We start from the raw sequence: 19604 nt of genomic DNA, 5'->3' as shown, positions 1-19604 counted from the left end.
CTCAGAGACTAAGACAAAATGCAAAAACCCTTTTAACAGAAACATTGTAGGTAGTGTGGGAGAAAAGGGGTAAAAAGAGACAAAAACTCATTCTCTTCCTCCTCACCGACATATCAGTCAGTGCTTCTGAGAGCCCAGTTCATTCAGAATGCATTGTCTGCCCTTTCAGGCCAATACCCCTGGTCTCAGATCAAGTCTGAGGCAGGGAGACATTTCTTAGAAATGTGGCATCAGATCTACACGAACCACTGCATTTTACCACGTCCCATCCCCAGAAAGGAGGCAAAAAGGTTCAGGATATACCACGGCCAGGAGACGAACAAGCATAAGAGAGGATTACGAGGAGTTAAAGAAAGTGATGAAAAGATGAGGAGAAAGAGGGAGGTGAGCTGCTGAGTGTTAAGCCGAGATAAAAGAGGGAGCGGAAGGAGGAAAAAACAAAAAGAACGTGTAAGAGAAAACCCACAACAGATAGCGTTTGCTGCACTGACAGCTGAGGATCACAGCTGAGTGAAGGGTCAGCACTTTAAGACAGCTGTAAACAAACACAGAGCCGGGTCAGCGACAAGTGATGGGATCAGATGCGTGTGATAAATATCTAATCTGAGGATGAACAGAGTGAGTCTCTGTGTTAAACGTTTGACCCGGGCCGACCTGACTTACATCAATCTGCAGTCACAGCCTGAGAAAGAAAGGGGGTAGGATTTCATTTTATTTATTTTTTTAATTCAGCAAGTCTCCCCCCCCTCACAGTCATTTGTGGCGATTTCCTCAGTTTGTCTGCTTTGATCACTCTCCCGTGTTACCTAACCTTATCTTTCACCAACGTTATCTTGTTGGCGAACGTTTTGTTATGCGTTGTTGTAACATTTACAGTATGTACTGGAACCTAGGAAAAAAAACATAAGCTGCATTAACATTCCCGGGTGAAACAAACAAATTAGTTTTGTGGCCAGCAGAGCCCACAGATCGCACCAGCACATCAACTAACTCATTAGTGTGTGGCAAACAGGCCACGCTGGTTCCCATTAAAGCCAGCAGAACTAACAAGCCACTGTCAAAAAGGACGTCTATACACATATTCACAGACGTGTGCAGAATATAGCATGTAGGTTGTAAAGTGGGGGGAAGATAGCTGAAAGACAGTGCCGAAATGTTAAATTTAGTGCAACTTTCTGTGTAAAGAGGGGGGATTAGGAGAGCTAAGGGATTAAAACGATTACATGGAAAGCTTATGTTTGCTTTTATGGGTTACTGATTTGCAATCACTCACACAGTCTACACTTAAAAGCTTGCTCAACTGCCAAAAATGTTGCAGGAATGTTAGACAGATACAAAGACAAAGGCTCTTCTTTGGCTATTTTACTTTTACACGTAGGAATTTCCCTTATGTAGATTGAGCTGTTCTACCTGTTGTAGCTCAGCTAAAGATGGAGCTGTAAGTGTTAGGTTCATTTTCTACATGTGACCTTTAATCTGCTGCAGGAAGTACAGAGGGGGACGAGTCACCAGGACGCACAATAATTAGAGAGACAAAAAGGATTAGAAGGAAGGTGGGCGGAGGGTTGATTGATAAACTGAGAACACATGAAGATGGAGAGAATTCACCTTTCAGCAAAACACGCGACCAGAAACAGTAGACAGGGTTTTAATCACAGGACTGGAAAGAGTTCATTCAATTAAAAGCTTGTTTGCAGTAAAAGCATGAGGATACTTCAAGTAATTTGTGAGACAAGAGTAGTTTTAACTGACTGGCTGGATCCTATTTTACATAATACTGACTTTTTATAATGAATTTGAACAATTAAAGGAAAGAGAAGAGGAATTTGGCAAAATGAAAGGGAAAAATAATCAGCTTTGTGGAAATTTGTATCCATAAATCCATATTTATGTGTGGGTTTATTTGCAAATAAATACAATAAACTTTTACCATAAACAGGGAGGTACCCACCTGGTAAATATCTGAAAGGCTGCTGCTACCCGAGTCACTGGCGATACTGCATCCCGACTGGCTGGGCGGCATGTGCATCACCTGCTGGTGGGCATGGTCTGTTAGGTGCATCTTATTGAGATCGGCAGGAAGCTGCTCAGACAGAGAGGAAGTGGGAGATACAGAAGAAGACAAACAGAGAGGTTGAAGAGGATATGAGTTCAGCTGAGGCAAACATGCACAAGGTTCAAAAGAGGCAAACACACACACGCACAGACACAGTTAACAGTGACAAACACACACGCGCGCGCGCACACAGCTGTTTCATCAGGCTGAAAGCCACAGCTGGTTTCACATGCTCCGGGCTAATTAACCTGAAGACGATGGAGCTCAGGATATTTCACATTGCAGTGAATTATGAGCCGGGGTGCAGACAGATACGATATCTGGTACACTGTGAAGGTTTGGAGGTTGCTTTGATATTTTTGGAGTGACCTCAACAAAAACAATTAAACAGTAAATCCTGGTTTCCTCGTTACACAGACAGCTTACACATGTACAGAGTACACACAAGGACACAGATGAATACTCAAACTTCAACAGATGGAAATGTATTTACCCCCTCCCTCCCTCCAAAAAAGGCAGAAATAAGCACAAAAGCACATGCATGAAACTCCAAGTTAATCAATTAAATCAGAAAATACACCAAGCAACAAAAAAGACAGTAAATACATAAATGTGTCTACTTCCAGAGAAGAAGACAATTTCCACAAAGACGTGTGAGCTTTGATACAAACAAAATCAATATTGTTTTTATTTTGTTATCACGTTTGCTGAAAATTGCCCACATACACTCAAAATCTGAGCTGCTGAGAGCTCGCTCTCCAATAACACTAAATCCAGATACAGAATGAGGTAAAGCTGTCATTCAAACAGTCAAGAGGCTTCCAAAGGCAAGAGCATCAAAGTGCTGTAGTGTTAACTGAGCGCAAAGGCGCAGAACCAGCAACCTCACCGGTGTAACCTATAAACATTTGCGTAGCCTTCAGTTTGCACTGAACCGAGACGCTTCACATACCACAGAGCCACTTCAAGCACAGAGGGGGACGAGTCACGAGTTTCCATATTGTGAATTCCAATTCTCTTTAGAGAAATTTGTATTAACTGGACGCCAAATAATTCCCAAATGCACATCACAGTACACATCACTAGGAAACCTGCTTCAAAAACAACAAAATGCCCCTCAATGTAGAGATTTTCAGGGAAAATAAAATAGAAAAAAGTTCTTAGTGAAGTTGAGAATGGCGGCACTCTTCGATCAAAGACCGTGCAGCTCTGCGAGACTGGAAACAAACACCAGTGTCTGAAATGTCAGGTGCTGATTTTACTACAAGTCTATTAAATCAAGGCTGGAGAGGCTCAGAATTAGAAAACAAATGTTGCATCTACTAAACAGCTGTGGGAAAAGAAAAGAACTGGCCTAAACTCAGATGAGGATGACAGAGTGTGAGTCTGAGGAATTAAAAACATTTCGTTAAACCTGTTTAACCTCAATTTTATGTGCAGGCGGACCAATGTCCGTGCTCCCCTCTCTGCACCGGGAGCAACCCAGACGATCTTTAAAATCTCAAGCCTTACCAGTTTGGGCCGGGGCAGTGTCAGGGTGAGGGAGGACGTCCTCCTGCGACACTTTGCGAACCTACAGCACACCTCCTCCATCGTCACATCAGACAGCACTTGCCTTCCAAACGCACACATAAACACTCATTTTAAGTCTGAGCGTATAACCTATGGTGGGAAAAGACTCACCAAGCCAAACTGAAGCTAGGCGAGGCTGCACGGAGCCAGGGTACCAACATGCAATATTAAAGACGTCGAGTCTGGGGGTACGCCACCCCCCACCTCTTCTAATAGGCCTGCTGGCCTCCACAACCACATCCATATAGAGGGGTGGAGTTTAAAAAGTGTAAAGGCTTGTTCTTAACATGCGTTGTATTCAAAATTAACTATTTTTTCTATTCTGACATTTCTTGTTTTATCTGGATGCTTTTTAAAATGCAATTTTGTGAAATATGTTTGCTATATTGTGAACTTAAAAATCAAACACTTACATGTTTCACTAGACCACTACACTGTTTTGTTTTGTTTTCTTAAATTGAGAAACTCTTCTCGCAGAAAACAGTAGGTGCATTGTAAAATCAAAGTGTCTTGCAGACAAATCTACCTGCCAGTTCTTTACTGCATTTTTACCGGCAAATTAGTTTCAAGTGCGCTTATTATTCTGCATTCCACTCCGCACAGTGTGCCAGCCTGTGCACAGCCACCTTTTCCCCTGAACCTGGAATGAGAAAGAGCTCATCCTCAAAAACTAGAGCTACAGATGGTAGTGAAGCAAAAGCCATTTAGGAAATTATTTATTATTTATGCATGAATTCTTGGACTAAAACCTGGCCATGAGAGGAAATCAGCCCAATTAGGACCAGTATTAATCCATTCACTTTTGTTTAACCCTGTTAGCTTTGCCCTACAGATTCAGTCTCCCTTACATACACTTAAAAAGAATCTGACAGCACTCGGCTAAAGTACTGTCTAAAACTACAGAACCCTAATAAATTTGTCGCAGAGCGTTAATAGTCCTATTAGTGACACTTAAATAGCAGGATTCTAATTACAAAGTGTGCTTTTGTATCATTCACATGCACATAATGAGTCAGGCCTGAGGTTTAAGTCGTGACTAAAGGAGCATTTAAGTGAAATCCATTTACTATTAAGTACAGCTATATAAGCATATTGACCAGTAGACAACATGTATTCCATGTATTAAGTCTGTTTTGATGCTATTGACTAAATTCCACACAATCATCCATAAACAGAAGGAGAATTCGCCAATCTTATTGTTGAGCAACACTCTTTGCTGTTTGTTGTGCTTCTTTGTGAATAAGAAGGAAGAGAAAAAGTGAGAGGGAGGACAGAGAGCGATTGCTAATTTCATTACAGATAAATACTTATTGATTTCTGCGTGATGGAGCAGTTATCAGGCAGTGATGATGAAACTCCCACCCTCATTCATTCAACAGATTTCACACAGAGGTAGAAACTAATGTATCAAACTGCTCACCGATCGAGATTCACAAACACACCCTAAGAGGATATTAACGAGGAAAAATGTTGATCGCGATCGATTAGCTGGTTAAGTTCAACGGGGTCCAACAACAAATTGATAAAGTAAGTTGTGACAGCAGAAACTTGAGAAAACACAAGACTTGGCTGTGACTTTTAATTAAGAAACATCAAATCAGAATCGATACCTGTCTTTCTGAACTGCACAGTTTCACAGCTTGAGAGGAAATGTTGGCTACTTTAATTATTTTGGCCTCAACTGTCTTCAGTTCATCAAAAATGTTGCATTTTTTCCCAAGAATGCTTTAATATGGCATACTGCATATGCTGCAAAAAGTTACCGGTCACCATGGTTTAATCCTGCTATAATTCAAATTAAGTTGGAGTTTAAGGGGTTTGTCGTGGAAATCTGCAATAATTTAGTACATTTCCCTCTCGATGACGCTACCCTTTCAACCACAAAAAGACCCTGTAACTTTCAGCAGTGCTCATTTAAAGAACATCAGCACAGAATCTTTGGCATCTTTGGCACAGAACTGCAAGTTACTACAGTAGCTATTAGAGTAGCTGAAGCTAAATGTCACCACACTAATGCACCAGAATGATCGACTAATCTCTATAAACCAATTCAGTACTTGAACATGAAGAACCTGTCAACAAGGAGGTCAATTTTTAGTACTGAAAATTCTCCAGTTCCTGTCTTGTAGCACAAGAACTAATGACAAATCGCATTTGAGCAACCTTTGGCTGCATACGACCAAAGGAGGGAAATACATTAGCCGCAATGTAATCTCAAAACCATAGGCTGTTGTTTGGCAATGATCTGGCTTTTTATTAGCTTTCAAAAATGTTATCTGCAATTGTAATCAACGTCCAGTACAAGGAAAAGTGCTGGCTGCTACAGAAGCCCTCACACACTGGCTGGTGTCCCACAGCTGAAGGATGCCCAGACTATAACCTACTGACTCTCTATATCAAGGATGCAAAGAAAGACGGATGATTCAATCATTATCTGAGAACACACAACTTAATCTGCAGGTAAAATTTAATCTTTTACAGGCAAAAAGATTAAATTCTCAATAAAAAGTTTAAACTCTGATGTGTTTTAGAACGTACAAAAAACACGAACACGTGTCTTTGTGGGTTTCGCAGAGAGACTAAACGGTTAGAGGGGTGAAAGTTGACTGATGGTGGAAGTGAATAATTGTGGCTCCCATTCACACAGACTTAATCCTGCTCTAATCCCCCTCCTTTCCTCTCCCAACAGGCCAAACCACGAAGTAGGGGGGTGGGGTGTCGGGGTCTCCCATTCTCCTCATGCATTAAGGATGAGAGTTGGGAGATTAAATATAAATGTGAAAGGTTCCTTCAGCTGTACAATTCTATCATGTCAACGAGCGGGCACAATCACAGGAGGCTCGAGCAGACTCTATACATTACCAAACAAGCCGAGCTTTCACAGCAGCAATTATTTATAGAGCCAGATTAACTTGAGAGAAATAATGGGTGTAACGCAGACGTAGTCTAAGTAAGATGGCCAAAGATGGTGGGAATTCATTTGGAGCTCCCAGATCACTAGCATGTTGCAGATGACCCACAAGCCAAGAGAATTCACCCGAGTTGACCAATTCATTCGTGCATGAGTTATACTCATGATGACGTTGCAACATTATTGTTTTATGTTCAAAATCTCCATTTAAAACTTTCAGTAGATGTACAGTGTTGTTGTTTTACTTCTCATAAAATCATCCAGTAAGCCACAATAAAGACTTTGTGGGTAGAAACTAATATAACTAGACTGCATCTGAATAAAAGCCAGTGGTTACATAAAATCATAGCTCATTGCAATCTAACCACCTAAATAAGGGCATTTCCTCCAAAAGGGAGAAATAATTAGTTATCCATTGATAACTCTGTTGTCACACCCTCCCCTCAGGTTAAGAGTCTTGGTGTCATTCTCGATAGCACTCTGTCCTAGCACATAAATAATATCACTCGGTCTTCCTACTTTCATCTCCGTAATATTAACCGTCTTCGTCCCTCACTCACACCACACAGTACCGCCATACTTGTCAGTGCTCTTGTCACATCTCGTCTGGATTACTGTAATTCTCTTCTCTATGGTTTACCTCATAAATCCCTCCATAAACTGCAGTTGGTTCAAAATACAGCTGCTCGTATTATTTCCAGAACTAGATCCACTGAACATATAACACCTGTTCTTAAACAGCTCCATTGGCTCCCAATTCACCTCCGTGTCAATTTCAAGATCCTGCTTCTCACTTTCAAAGCGCTTCATAACTTTGCTCCTCCATATCTATCCGATCTTCTCCATACACACTCACCCCTTCGTACACTCCGCTCTTCTTCAGCTTCCCTTCTGTCAGTTCCACCTGCTCGCCTGACTACCATGGGAGTCAGAGCCTTTAGTTGTTCTGCCCCGAGACTTTGGATGCACTTCCACTTGCTCTACGGACCACACACTGTCTCACCACTTTTAAATCACTACTCAAAACCCATTTGTTTAGAATTGCATACACCTGATCTGTCTTAGGCCATTTTTACCTTGCTCAATTTTTTATATTTGCTTTTATACTTTTATGACTGTTTATGTCTAAATTTTATCTACCATGTTTGCTATATATACACACATTGTTCTTATGTTTTTTATGGTATTGTTTACGTGCTACTGTAAGGTGACCTTGAGGGTCTGAAAGGCGCCTATAAATAAATGTATTATTATTATTAAAAATACATTATCAACATTGAAATTATACCTCTGCATCTTAAGCCTTCTTTATAACTACATTTGTCTTTCTGGAGACCCACTTAAGTCCCCGAAAGCAGAATAAAGCATTCAGAATATATTATGATGGTTTCTTCTTTTCCATCTTCTAGAGAACCCCCCCTTTACTTATTGCATCCAGTTTTAAGAATGAGATTAACTGGTTGTGAGCATGACTGCTATGTTCCACCTATTACCTCAGTGGTAAAGTGGGCTATAAAGCTCAGACTAGCCATTTGCCAGCAGAGACCAGAGACTGGCTTTCTTAAAAAGCATTTTAGTGCTGGAATTATCTTTGCTAGGTTGAGTTTGAGAGATATGTTGGGGTCTCGATGGTTTTTGGAAATCCTGAAGACATCACCGAGTGACATGGGCTATTTAGCATAGTGCACTGGTTGATTTGAAATATCATAAAAGTGCCAGAGAAGATGCTGCTTATGTTTTGCTCTAATAAACCTATATGCGCATACACACTGTGTATGACAATTGAATGGCAGAAGACTCCTGAAACTTCACTAAACCACTGATAATCAGAGACTCCTACACACAATCAGATACCTCAACAACAACAACAGAAAGAAACAGAGCAAAGATCAAAAGAAATGCACCACAGAATGAGGCAGAGAAGCAGTGGTGAATATATGAGAACATTACACTGAGATGAACAATGTAGAGAACGAGTAAGCAATTAAAGAAAGTGTGATGAGGCTCATGAATCTTGATAAGGGTGACAATTAAAGTGGGTCCAAATAACAATGACACGAACAAAGCTCGATGAATATTTAATGACATGTGATGTGTTTGCAATGAGAAAACAGAAAGACAGCTTTTTGCTAAAGATCAATGGCAAATCCTGATTTTAGCCAAGTCGTATGCATAGTCTAGGCTGCAGAAAAGAAATGAGGCAGGAGCAATCAGTATATTCATGTCTCACTAAACTGAAAGAGAGAGGCAAAGAGTTGCCCAAACTGCCTTTGCAAATACAGCGACACAAGCACCATTTAATGCCTAACGTTTATCACTGTCCTCGTTATTAATAATACCTGAATAAACCAGCCAAAACCACACGTAAAAGTTTATAACTCACTGCTGTAACATCCAAGAATATACAACAAAAACAGGCCATGATGGTTCTTAATATAGACGGAGAGGGTTGAGCCTGACCGAAGTCAAGACTCAAGTGCCATTAATCATCCAGGCAGCCGGGCTGCCAGCTCATTTCTACCACCATGCAGATCTCAAAGTGCCAACTATACACTACTCATAACCTCGGAGCTGACTAAATAAAGCATGGCGACGCATAGTGAGGTCACCAATGGGGTATCTGACACTTAACATGGTTGGCCTGTAGGTGTCAGCAGTGGCAAACAGCCTTGACATGACCCGAGGTGTAGAGCCAAGCTTGACATACATAATGTATATAAACCTATGGCGGCTCAAAACTTCTACTTTAATCACCTAAAAATGATTTGATGAGACTTATACGCTCAGAGATAAACTCATAGGTCTTTATATGTGGAGGTGCTCTCAAGCTGCATCACAAGTGCAAAAATCATATAAGTTCACCAAAGTAATTCAAGACGAGTTTAGCAATATCTTGTTGAACAGAAGCTGTAGGAACCTTCATAACTCTTCCTCCTTACTATTTAGTGCACAATCCTTTAAAACGGGGAGCCTTGGTGACAGTATGTCTTTGACAGATAACAGCTATAACCGTGCAGACTTTGGTCTCAGAGCAGGCTGTTAAACCAGAAACCACATCAGAGACGACAGCAGTGCATCTCCGCACCGAGAAACAATGCTGCTGCCACGCAGCACAAACAGCTTATAATTTCTTTGATGTAACATTCAACGCAAACCCCGAATCAGATTTCCACCGCTTTTCTGCTTTCTCCGCTTCTTTTTCGCCGTTTATCACCACCGGCTCGCATCTTCGTCTTGTGGTTTACACCCTCATTACAAGCGCCGCTGTCTAGTCTCCCTTGTCGTAGTTTCTCACACCTTCTTTTCTGGCCTGAACCCATTTGCTGCCAAGTTTTTGAAGACTCTCTCCATTCTTGCCTTTTTTCCCCCCTCTGCTGGTTCAAAAACCCACATTCAAATCAGCTTCAAAGGGAGCAAGGACGAGTAAAAAGGCTGCGAGTAGCCTCATCAGACTAGCTAGGTGAGAACATAGCCTCTGATGTCTGGACAGGGACACAGACACACAAGTACACACATAAATTTTGAAGCTGCGGATTTCGCCCTGTAGTGCTGGAGAAAGCTTTGATCAATTGAGGCCACTGTTAGCTCTAAAGCTGTAACCGGTGGACAGACAGATGGAAAGAGAAAAATACACGCACATATATTTATGCATTTATTTATGTACACTCAGACAGAGTTTACGATACGGAAACTGCACGCACCTATAGGCTTCATTTAGGACAACTAAGATTACCGAATGGGCTCAGCACTACTCCATTACTGGCAAGCCCACGGACGACTGGATTAAGACACAGTGCAGGAAGACAGACGGAGACATGGAGAAAATAGAGGGACCTTAACTGAATGTGAGCGACAGAGACAAAGGGAGACCGAGTCAAAAGAAAGAAGTGCAAGCGAGAGTGAGAAAGGCAGAGTGCAGAATATGATTGAAACTGAAATGAGTGTGTACATGTGCCTTTGTGAAAGCGAGAGATAGAGCAAAGGTAGCAGAGTGTGAGGCAGAGAGTATAAGATAAGAGTGACAGTGTGGGGTAGAATGAGGATGAAGTCAAAGTGTGGGAACTGATGAAGATAAAAAGTCTCCAATATTCTACCTCAGTGCAGACTTCCATATCTCTGGCTATGTGTGTGTGTGTGTACACATATGTGTGAGACAGTGTCTGCACCAGCTGGAGCAAGGGGAGATTTAATGAATTGAAGTTGAAATTAGAGGTGACAACTGCAAAGAAAAGCATGTAACATAGAGAGAAAGAGAATGTGTGTGTGTGTGTAGTTATGGACCAGATGAGGAGATGAGGACTCAAATACTGCCGAGCAGAGACGACTGCATGTGAATGGATGGATTCCCTCTCGCTCACACACAAACACACCGTCCTGCCTGGCTCTGTTATCTCCATTCAGCTTTACTTTCTAAAAGCTCTTACTTGTGGCAAGATAACTCCTGAAATTAATGCCCAGATTGAAAGTGTGTGTTGCTGCCCGACCATATTATTCCCGCCGCACCACAATTTAACATTAAACTCCTGGAAAAAGATAAACTAATCATCCCAGGGAGAATAAAAAGGGATAGTAGTTTTGAAGCCAACATGCATCATCTTAAACTTAATGGGATTAGACACAATATGCTGCTTAGGGAAAGAGGAGGGATAATGTTTTCCCTATATAATCATATATCATTTATGCGGTGGTATCTCAAGCTGCACGATCCTACGGATGCAAAAACCATTCTTCATTTTCTGTCAGAAACGTATGCTAAAAATGTTCTGGAAAGAGAAACTGGGCACTAATCGCTGGAAACTGAAAGTGGGACAACATGAAGGACTTTTTTTTTTTCTCCCTGAAATTGAGCTGGGAATTCTCCATCCATCCAAAACTCTCTGAAATCCATCAATTCTCAGTTGAGCAAAAAGAAACTGCATCCTGTGATTTGGCAGGCATAGTTTGCGAGGTACAAGGTTCAACAATCATTGGTTGGCAAGTTCTTAGCTTGGGCAGACATTGGCTGGCAAGTTTCTGCGGTGGATAAACAGCCATTAGCTGGCAGTTTCCACAGCGTGTGCTGCCAGCATTGTGACAGACGGGAAGCTGAATGGCACCAGCACTGCCAAAGGCCTGTGACTTTTGCCCCTGTAGTCCCACGAAAGAAAGAGACATAGAGAGCATGATGACAAGAGAAAGGAAAGATAAACAAGGTAGAAAGTTTTCGCGCGTGTAATGTCCTCATTTATTAGATAAATCATCCGCAGAGTCGAAAATCCTGAACACATTACTGTATTGCCAAAACAAAGAGATTAACCTCTGAACAATAGAAAGTAGGTTCTGTGAATGCGTGTCAGAGGGCTTTGTGAGTGTGCGTGACTATTAAGGTGGCAGAACCACCTTAAAATTCAAATAAAATCTTGCCTTAGAATTCCTCTGCCAAGGCGAGAGCTGACCACATTCATTAAAGCTGCAAAGGAGGGAAAAAAAAGGCCTTGGCAGAGGGTGTGCTGTTCAAAGGCTTTCAAATAAGTCCACACAATAATGACAAATCTAAAAATCACCAGGGGGAATGGAGTCATTGTTTTCTAAGATGCAAGTAAATCCCAAATCCTTGGCTCCGAAATCCTGAGCACCACTCCAAAGCCTAAACGCTAGTTTCTTTTGCAATATTCGTGACTTTTAGGGGATAATATGAGCTATTAGGAGTGATAATAACACATTACTTATCAGCCTTCCTGCCTTGATTAGCGTGAACCTCAGCAGTCTGGATTTTCTTGGAATGAGATGGCTCTACATGCCAAGTCATCCTACACAATTTTTACTAGACACTCAGTCTGGTGGCTTACACAGTGAAGGAGATAATTAGCATGGGTCGGCATCCCCGCAGTCACTTTCTCTGGCGGACTGGAAGTATTACAACCAGGCTTTAGTGGAAATTCCTTCCAGCTGGCATCTAGCATGCCGCGTGTGTGTTGCATGAGCATGTGCGTATGTGTGGCAGCAGGTAGCAGACGCCAGTCGCTGTCCAAGAGCTGGTTGCTCCTGAAAGGAGAACTCAGCCCAGCGCAACCCATCTACCTCCCTCCTCCACCTGCTCCGATACCTGGGTGGAGGGCGCATGAGGAATCAGAAGCTGTGTGGATTACCGTTTTTCCCTGATTAGGCGACCAGGATGAAATTATTTTGGTAAAGCCTAGATCTTACAGGTATCACTGGATTATCTGACTTTTCCCACCTTGGAGAGAGAGTTATTTAAAGCCTTTTCTTTGCCATTTTTCATTATATTCCTTTCTTTCTGCTATAGTTCAAATACCTGTACCAAAATAACAGTTACAAAACGGAATACATTTAATCTGTACATTTGGTGTAAATGAGTAAAATGGCACCGATATTTACTGTCGAGAAGCATTTTCACTGGTGCTACTACTTAAGTTTGTATGCATTCTGCAGGCTTTGTACAGTATATGCAACTCATATCTCTCAAATGGATGCTATGAGGGATTATTTTCCCTATCTGTTGGTCAACAAAGGCTTTCAGGGTGAAACACTAACTCTCTTTGGATTCGTTTAAGCACGCGTATCTGTGTGTGTGTGTGTGTGCATGTGCACAAAGTTGTGTGTGTCACAGGAAGCTACAAGTCTGTCTGAGCCCCTGAGGAAGGTGGGCCATGGCCAGGTCTGCCGGATACAGGAGGGAAGGCAAAACACTGGGCTTTAATACTGATACAAACACATGTGCACTGAAACATACACGCGCACAAAAATATACCATACTGGCCCTCCTGAATTAACAGATGCTTCCTGCCCAGCAGCCAAATCCACAGAGCTTCACACACACACAAACACACACATACAGCACGGCCCTGGCACCCCTACAGGTTGACCCAGAGGCCACTTTAAGGGGGCAGCTCCACCCGTGGTTCTCTTTTGGTGTTTTTGTTAATGTTGGATCCCGTTCCACTCTGTTGGCTCGCACACACCTCAGCCAAACAAACAGAACTAACTGCAGTTTTAGTACCGCAGGAAATTTATTCTACCTCACAAAAACAATGCTTAACAGTAAAGCAAGTACATGCAAACGACCTGCTCTTAACGTCTGAAAAAGTTATTCTCATTTTTATATAAATCTAAAATCATTTGACTCCATTCTCCTGCCACAACGCAGGCTACAGATGTGGATTTGTATTTCAGAAAAGGGTTTTTACATTTGTTTAAATATTCAGTGCCAAAATGTTAATGTGCAAGGTGGCTGTAAAAATGCCTGAAAGCAGAGGGTGGGGAGAAAAAAAAGAAAAAAGAAAGACCTTAAAAATTCAACTGAAGTCAAAAGAAATGAAATGTCAAGTCAAGTGTTACTTTAGTTTTAAACAATTTAACTCCTACAAATTAGAAATGCACAAAGGAGGAGAAAATCTTCCACGATCGGCCTCATCATATTTTTTTCCACCCATTCGGGGTTCCCATTTCTAAATGCTTCCCTGCACTCTCCCCTCTCACAAATTCACAAAACAACCAACAGCATATAAAAACCAGCCACATGGCAATCACCCATTTACCCCGTGTTGCATTTATAAATGCCCTTGAAAATTATCCAGTAAAGGCTCTCTGGATCGGCAGGCGGACGAGGGGGATGTGGATCAATAGCAGTGAAATAATGGGAGCAAGTGAAATTGAGTGGGTGGGGGCCATGAGTGGCTGAAATATCAGCACTAGAGTGTGTCTTGTGTGTGTGCTGAGGGTGTGTAGTCTGGCAGTTGTACTTCTTTATATACACAGGTGGAGTCTGTATATAGAAAATGAATGTTTTTGCATATCTCTTGTATGTGTGTGGTTACTGTTCTGTGCATTTGCGGGTGTTAAAATGCATACAAGAGTGCAAATCTGCTAAGTTCATAGGTCACATGCACGGCTGTAGATGAGGACACGTGATAAGTGTATGCGCGTGTGTCTGTGTGTGTGTATTTTATGCACAAAGTGTCTCACTTTCACTCCTTTTAATGCTGTAATGTTGACCAGCTTGGGCCAGTGAATGCAAACAGGGCCTGAGTGGGCTTTTCACTCTAAAATTTCAGCCTATCAAAGCTAATGGACAATAATTACACCATTCAGGATACAACACAGGCCCTTTTATGCCACTAACTACTAAAACACTCAATCCCAGAGCGCTCCCCCGCCCCGCTTACTATTACATGAAAAAGAAAAGTGTGGTAAACTACTAAGAAAGCAAGTGCTTTTCCTTTGAGCTGCTTCACAACAGCTTCAACTTTAACATCACACTGTGGTGTGTCGTCATAACCATATCCTGCATTGCAAAAAGGTAAACAGCAGCGACAGTGTGGTTAAAAGCAAATCAGTAAATTGTGAAAACCCGACAAGAACAACCTACCAACCAAATCCGGCTTTAAAATAGCATATAAGTGCGCGCGAGCAATCAGTCAGTTGTTTCTGAGTGAAAAGCAAAAAAGATGTCAAACTCAACGAGCATGCTTAGAGTGTCAGTTTGTACCTGGGAGGTACAAAGTCCTTTAATGTTCCATTGGAACAAGTCGGAGCTGGTCCTCAGATACGCCAGCTTCACAGCTTAAATGGCAGTGAACAAGGCCCATGACTGACACATCCAACTGCCTACGAGTCCTCGCAGTGTACTTCAATGCAGAGATAAGAGTCCATTTGAACTCTTGCAGTGACACTGGTGTCGATGGGAATGCCACATTATCCACCAAAACATCTATTCTTTGCAGAGAAACAGAAGCAGACTGAATGCAAGTGTGAAGTCTATCTAAATATCCACAGAGTCCAAATACGGCTCAACCTGAGTGACCATTCTGACCAACTGAGTAATAAAATATGTCATTTTTATCTAATCTCAAAAAAGCCAAGAGATCCAAATGCAACCTGAAACCTTCATTTTTCACATGGAGAATGATTCAACAGCATGATGACTTAATAACACTGTACAGCATGCTCACAAGTCTGCAACCGCTGCTTTTCTAGTTTTAAGAAATCTTCAAGATTTCTATGAGACACGCTTATGGAAATGAGAAAGAAGCAATGCGTGTTTTTGTTTACAAAGGACTGAAGAGTAATTTATGGCTTATGGGAGGTGAGTAGGGCATGGCTTGGCTTAATGCAATCCATATTGATCTTTATCACCCCTACTTCCTGTGCATATGATATTCTAGACCTCCCCTGGTATGCTAAAAGCTCTCTCTCTCTATTGTTGTCTCTAACTCCAATTCTCCCTCTCCCTTTGTCCCATCGTCTCTCTGGCTCTCTCTCTGGATGCCCCTCCTCCCCATCTATTGAGCTTAAAGGCCACATTACCTTGACTGCCTGTGTGAATTCTGTCAGTTCGTCTATTAGCCTGTCTGCAGGGCGGAGGTCAAGGAAAATCTGTCAGGGCCAATGTGAAGAGGCAATGGCATTACCTCACCTGGCAAAGGTCATGCTCTGAGAGCATAAAAATGGTTTTGTCAACATATTCATGTACCAAGGGAGCCATGGCTCATCTATCTAATGCTTAATATTTCATCTGCTGATCTCATGATGCAGAGGACCGCAGTACAAAGAGCTTTTTATCATCGACAGCCATTCTGACTTCAACATGTGGGCTGTAGGACATACTAAAAATCAAATATTTATTTATGCTGAAATTTTGGTCAAAAGTCATTCAAGTCAAGTCATTATGGGAAGTGTTTAGAAACTCGTCTTTGCAAAGCATTTTTATTTCGAATATGACACTAAAAGCAGTGTTAAACTGATTTTCCAAGTTCACGTTCATACATGGTGGTAGGAGTGCTGGAGTCCAGCCATGAGTCTATCACATGGCTAACAGTGTGACGAACAACATTCACACTCATTTTAAATCACAAATGTATCCAACAAGCATGTCACTGGGCTGTAGGTAGAAACCAAACCCAGAGAGAAGCCACACAGGGCGAAGGTGGGAACAGGGGAGAGCAGGAGCTTTTTGTTTTTGGGGACTGTGCTAACCACTGCACTGCTGTTTGTTAAGAATTCGTGCCATATTTTTGGCCCTTGGAGGGGAAAAAAAAGAAAAAGAAAAACAAATGTTGAAGGTGCTCAGTTCCTAATCAGCCTTGCACGGATGTCTGGGCATGAAGCCACAGCACTAAGCAAAGGGTCAATAGACTGCACTGACGAATAATTAATCTCCGCATTCCACTCAATAGAGTTTCAGCAGTTTAATATAGCCATCTATCCAGTCTGATCTGATGGTGACGGCAGATCAGTAACTGTAGCTAAAACACATATCATATAAATCTTACACAACATGCAAAGTATTTTGAAAGGTCTATTTACATCAATTTAAGGTCTTTCAAATCTAATTTGGACCCTGTTAAATTTTACTAAACCAGCCATTCACTTGATCAGTCCCATCTTGCGTGATAACGAGTTAGTGCAGTTTTCCTGTTATTGCTGCAAATAAAGTATGCCAGATGCTTCGTCTCCCTACCTGTCCATCTCCCTGACCTGCCTCGCCTGGGTCTGAATGCTCTGGCACTAAATCCATCATCCCACGCTGGCTCTCCTCTACCAATGCCTCTGAAGCCCCATTACTATTCGACCCAGCATGGGTCCATACAAGCTGATTATGTCAATGTTCAGCAAGATCCATTGATTGCTGAGTGAAGCAAATGCAGCAGTCTGGGTCAGCCACGAGTCTGGACTTGGTGGCCTATGCCAGAGAAATCTGCAGCTGAGGAGGAAATTACTTTCAACCTAAGTTATGTGCTTGTTTTGAGCACGAATCCTCTTATCAGCAAAGCGTGACATTTCCTGTTTCAATAAGAAATCTTATCTAGTACAAGTATAAATAAATTTATTTATTTATTTATTTATTCACACCACAGCGATCCAGAGGGGTAAAACAGCATTACAAGTTGGAGGAAACATGAGTGAATCTGATTTTGAGCGACGGCAAAAAGGAGTCGAAAGAACATACGAGACCTTGGAAGGTTAATAAGTAACGGGTGGGATTTGGTGCAGAAACAGAGAGCAGAGGTTGGTTTTAGAAGAGTTGGTGTGATTTATAAGACACTGAGGTGCACGTGAGTGAGGATAAAACCCAGCAGGGTAGCAACAGAAGTGGCAGCGGCAGCATCAGGATGACAACAACACATGGGCCCCGTTATTGACGTGTTAATAATAGATGCAGGTAGAGGGAGAAGAAGAGGTGGACAGGCAGAAGAGGATGGAGTCCCTGAGAAAGAAATGAAAGGGGCAAGAGGAAGACATCAGGAAGTCCTCTCGCTAACAGAAATGAGATTTAAAGATACAGTGAGAGAAAACGCAAGTGACAAAAAACAACAACAACAAAAAACAGAGGAAGCTGAGACAGCCCAACAGAGAACTCATGTAAGCAGCAGGGAGGTTCAGAGAGTTCAGCAGCAGAACATTTTGACAAGTCTTCCAGCATCGGGAGGATGTAGACTGAGGTTGTGTTCCGCTGGGATGAGCAGGATGTGATTTAAAGGGACAGTTCATCCAGAAACACTGTACAATAAAACTATAAAATCCAAGCAAGACTTTGAAAGCTCCTTATAAAGCAAACAACTAACTGCCTTCTAAAGGCGACTATGCCCCCCTCCTCAAAAAAAGACCTCAAGCTTAATGTTCAGGGTGTTTATTGGAGTAAGTAAATAAATCTAGGCCTTGATCCCTCAGAAGAGAAACCCACAGAACAGCTCCACTGGCCTACATTTGGCTGCCTGTCATCTGATGCCAAATTTCCAGCCACTCAGTCAATATTTCAATAACTAACCCTCTGATGTTAGAAGCTGGAGTAAGTGAGCATGGTAAGAGCTGCTTTTTAGAATAATACTGAAAAAAAGACACCTAACATGGCAAAATAAGCTGCTTAGTTTCCATTGTAGCTCATTCACAGGGGTTCCTCTCCAAGTCTGTAGTAATCCAAGCTGGAGACTGTAAAAGCCAGCTGGCAGCTGAGTAAACCTAAGTGATTTGTTTGAATTAAATAACCTACGCTATGTTTTTGGACTCTTAGATCTTCAGTGGCAGCCCAGCTTGTTCAGCTATCGGGGCTATTAATTGTGTTTAGGCAAATTAAAATAGGGACTCGCCATAATTCACTGCGAAGCTGCATGGACTGCACTGGTGCTGTAGAGGCCGGTGAATCATTCGAGATGAATCCGAGATCACAGCAAGGAAGGAAATCGCCAATCCCAGCCTGTTCAATAAAGCCAAAACCTTTCAAAAGGAGGCTCACTTCTAGAGAAAATAATTGGCCGCCTTTCTGAGAAGGACGTCAATTCTAAAATTGTGAAACCCTCTCGTGGACTAAAAGTACTTTCTTATACTCATTGAGTTATTCTCCTATCGCTCTCTCTCTTTCTTGCCTTCTTTCTTTCTTTTCTGGCTGTGTTCTTTATCTTCAAATCACGCCCTGCCCCTTTCCTCATCCCTTCCTCCCTGAGATCTCACGATGGATGAAATTACACTGTCATAAGGAGGAAAAAAACCCCAACTGGAGTCCACGCTAACACTTTCGATTTGCTTCTGTTTCCTTTAAACCCCACACGGCCGTGTCTGTGCACTGCAACTGCACCTTCAGAAAGAGCAGTAGTAATAAGAGGAACCAGGGAAATTTAATTAACCTTTGCAAAAGGTGGGCTCATCACAGACGCCGACCAATTAAGTACGGACTTCAAACGGGCCACGCTGGATGAAACCTTAACAGCTGTAGATGGAGGATAAATTAGCTCTGCGTGTGCAGCCGGTAGAAGGAACAGTAATAACATCCAGATAAACAAGCTAAGCTGCTGCAAAAACAATGATAATGAATCCCTAAAATGCTAATTAACTAATATTTGATTAAAGCAAAAACCCAATCAGTGGTTTAAATGAGTAAACAAACCAAAACAAAAAAAAAATCCCCTTAAGCGTCATGAATTTGTTATATTTACTACTGATTCATTAATTGTGACTAAAGTTTAACGACTATATTTGACTGATCAGAAACAGACTTGGCAGGATAACTGACATTAGCCTGAAAAATCCCATTCCTTCAGTTCTCATAAAATACAACCTAATGCAAGGAAA

General features: G+C 41.9%; 1 protein-coding gene across 9 annotated transcripts in view; it reads right to left on the bottom strand.

Moving 5' to 3' along the window:
- LOC102313948 (rap guanine nucleotide exchange factor 6) overlaps positions 1–19604 on the bottom strand; it is a 136406-nt gene that overhangs the window by 45400 nt on the left and 71402 nt on the right. For all 9 annotated transcript variants that reach the window (XM_042221410.1, XM_042221411.1, XM_042221409.1 and 6 more), the window contains one exon: positions 1952–2083. In XM_042221410.1, the coding sequence (XP_042077344.1) occupies positions 1952–2083 (132 nt within the window). The remainder of the gene's footprint in view (positions 1–1951; positions 2084–19604) is intronic.

The sequence above is a fragment of the Haplochromis burtoni genome, unplaced genomic scaffold (genome assembly GCF_018398535.1).
Source record: "Haplochromis burtoni strain Fernald_Lab_line unplaced genomic scaffold, NCSU_Asbu1 Contig_66, whole genome shotgun sequence".
NCBI lineage: Eukaryota > Metazoa > Chordata > Actinopteri > Cichliformes > Cichlidae > Haplochromis > Haplochromis burtoni.
The sequence above is the reverse complement of the archived record's forward strand: the minus strand, read 5'-3'. Positions and strand labels throughout refer to the sequence as shown.